Below are 1,775 nucleotides of genomic sequence, written 5' to 3' on the forward strand. Positions count from 1 at the left end.
AAAAACGCAACGCGATGCTCACAAATGCACGGCTCTGTTTGGAGGCATAACTAATGTACGCGTTACGGCTGAACAAGTTTGCATTATTAAACTCTAAACATTAAAAGGAGAGCCACTTTTGTAACATTGAAAACTTTGGCTTTGGACTCAATATACCTTGCTGACCCACTAATCTCACTCAGCCATGTGATGCCATTATTTACTCACCTTTCTTCAACCTGATGCCTGTGGGATTTGAACCTGTCTTTAAAGAACTACAGACGTAAACACTGCCATAAGCTCCAGAACAAGAAAAGTCGCTCTGACTGAAGGTATGAGGTTAAAAGTCTTTGACACGGGTTTTTACTTACACAAATCCCATGATGAGGGTGTGTGTGTCAGACGATGTTAGTGGGGTAACTGACATCATGTCAGTGCCGGGGTTAACAACAAACATGGTTACCATGTGACTGTGTGTTTCAGGTACTGAACGAGGTGGTGGTGGACCGAGGGCCATCCTCCTATCTCTCCAACGTCGACCTCTTCCTGGATGGACACCTCATTACCACAGTGCAGGGAGACGGTGAGTGGGCCGATCAGCCGTCTTCATGTTCAGCACTCTCTGGGAAAATGTAAATGCTTACATGGGGTCAGGGTTGTTTGCACTCCACAACCACCACCACCATTTAACCTGTCCGGAGTCAGAGAGTGCTTGCTGCTTAGGCTGCAGAGTATTCACACTTCCACAACTGAGTGTTACTTTACTGTGAGTAAAACCTGTCTGACAGCCCGAACAAGACTGAGCACGATAGGATAGCAACGTTTAGTCTCTGCACTTCTGGCTGACCTTTCTCTCTCAGCACACAGTGTATTCTGGACAGAAGCTTTAGACATTCATTCAAAAAACCATATTTGTACTTAGGACAATTGTAACATCTCAGCAAAGTGTTTAAAGAATATAAAAGATCACCATCTATAAAACATTTGTTCAATTTTGAAACTGAATCATACATACCTACATGTTAAATACATGTTTTTTCTTTGGCTTGCACGTTGCATGATGTTCTGCTGCTTAATGGTTACACAGACCATTTCAAATGCAATCAGAACTGCATGTAATAAATTAACTTGCACTGTGGGTTAATTTGTATATTTACTTGCAAGTACTGTACCAATACTAACTATATATATATTTTTAAATGTGTTATAGAAGCATCAATTATGCATTGCAACTATAGTGTCCACTGTTCACTTCCTGTTAGAATGTTGATGCATAATTTGTCTAAATTAGTGCTGAGATAATTACTCAATTAACTGCAATAACATATGAGTGCACTTGATATTCAATGCAGGTTTAAATCCCTTCAAGCAAAACACCAAATGTTTTCTGGTTCCAGCTTCTCCAGTTTGAAGATTTGTTGTTCTCCCCGGTTTTATATAATTTCCTCACTTTTCTGACATGTTATAGATAAAACAATTAGTCTATTAATTAAAATGATCATGAAAATAATTGTTAGTTGCAGCCCTAGTTTAAATACTTACCATATTTTTTTCTTGAACCCCTACAGTGTTTGGGGTGAGATTAAAGTACAGGCTAACAGCAGTGTTTCCTTTACATATAATTTGTTTTTGTGCCATATTTAAGTTAGTTGACAATTGTGGAGATGATGCTTTTATTAGCCCTTTTCACACTGCACTTAGCCCCGGGCTAAGGGATCTGTTAGCCCCAGGCCAAGGGATCTGTTAGCCCCAGGCTAAGGGATCTGTTAGCCCCAGGCCAAGGGATCTGTTAGCCC

The 1,775-nt window shown here is 40.3% G+C and overlaps 1 protein-coding gene across 1 annotated transcript in view; it reads left to right on the top strand.

Moving 5' to 3' along the window:
- The window catches only part of nadka (NAD kinase a), a 26,726-nt gene that overhangs the window by 20,922 nt on the left and 4,029 nt on the right, over positions 1-1,775 (top strand). Inside the window, 1 exon segment of the mRNA XM_032522104.1 lies at positions 463-562. Within this exon segment, the coding sequence (XP_032377995.1) occupies positions 463-562 (100 nt within the window).

Source organism: Etheostoma spectabile, chromosome 7 (assembly GCF_008692095.1).
Source record: "Etheostoma spectabile isolate EspeVRDwgs_2016 chromosome 7, UIUC_Espe_1.0, whole genome shotgun sequence".
In the NCBI taxonomy this organism is placed as follows: Eukaryota; Metazoa; Chordata; class Actinopteri; order Perciformes; family Percidae; genus Etheostoma; species Etheostoma spectabile.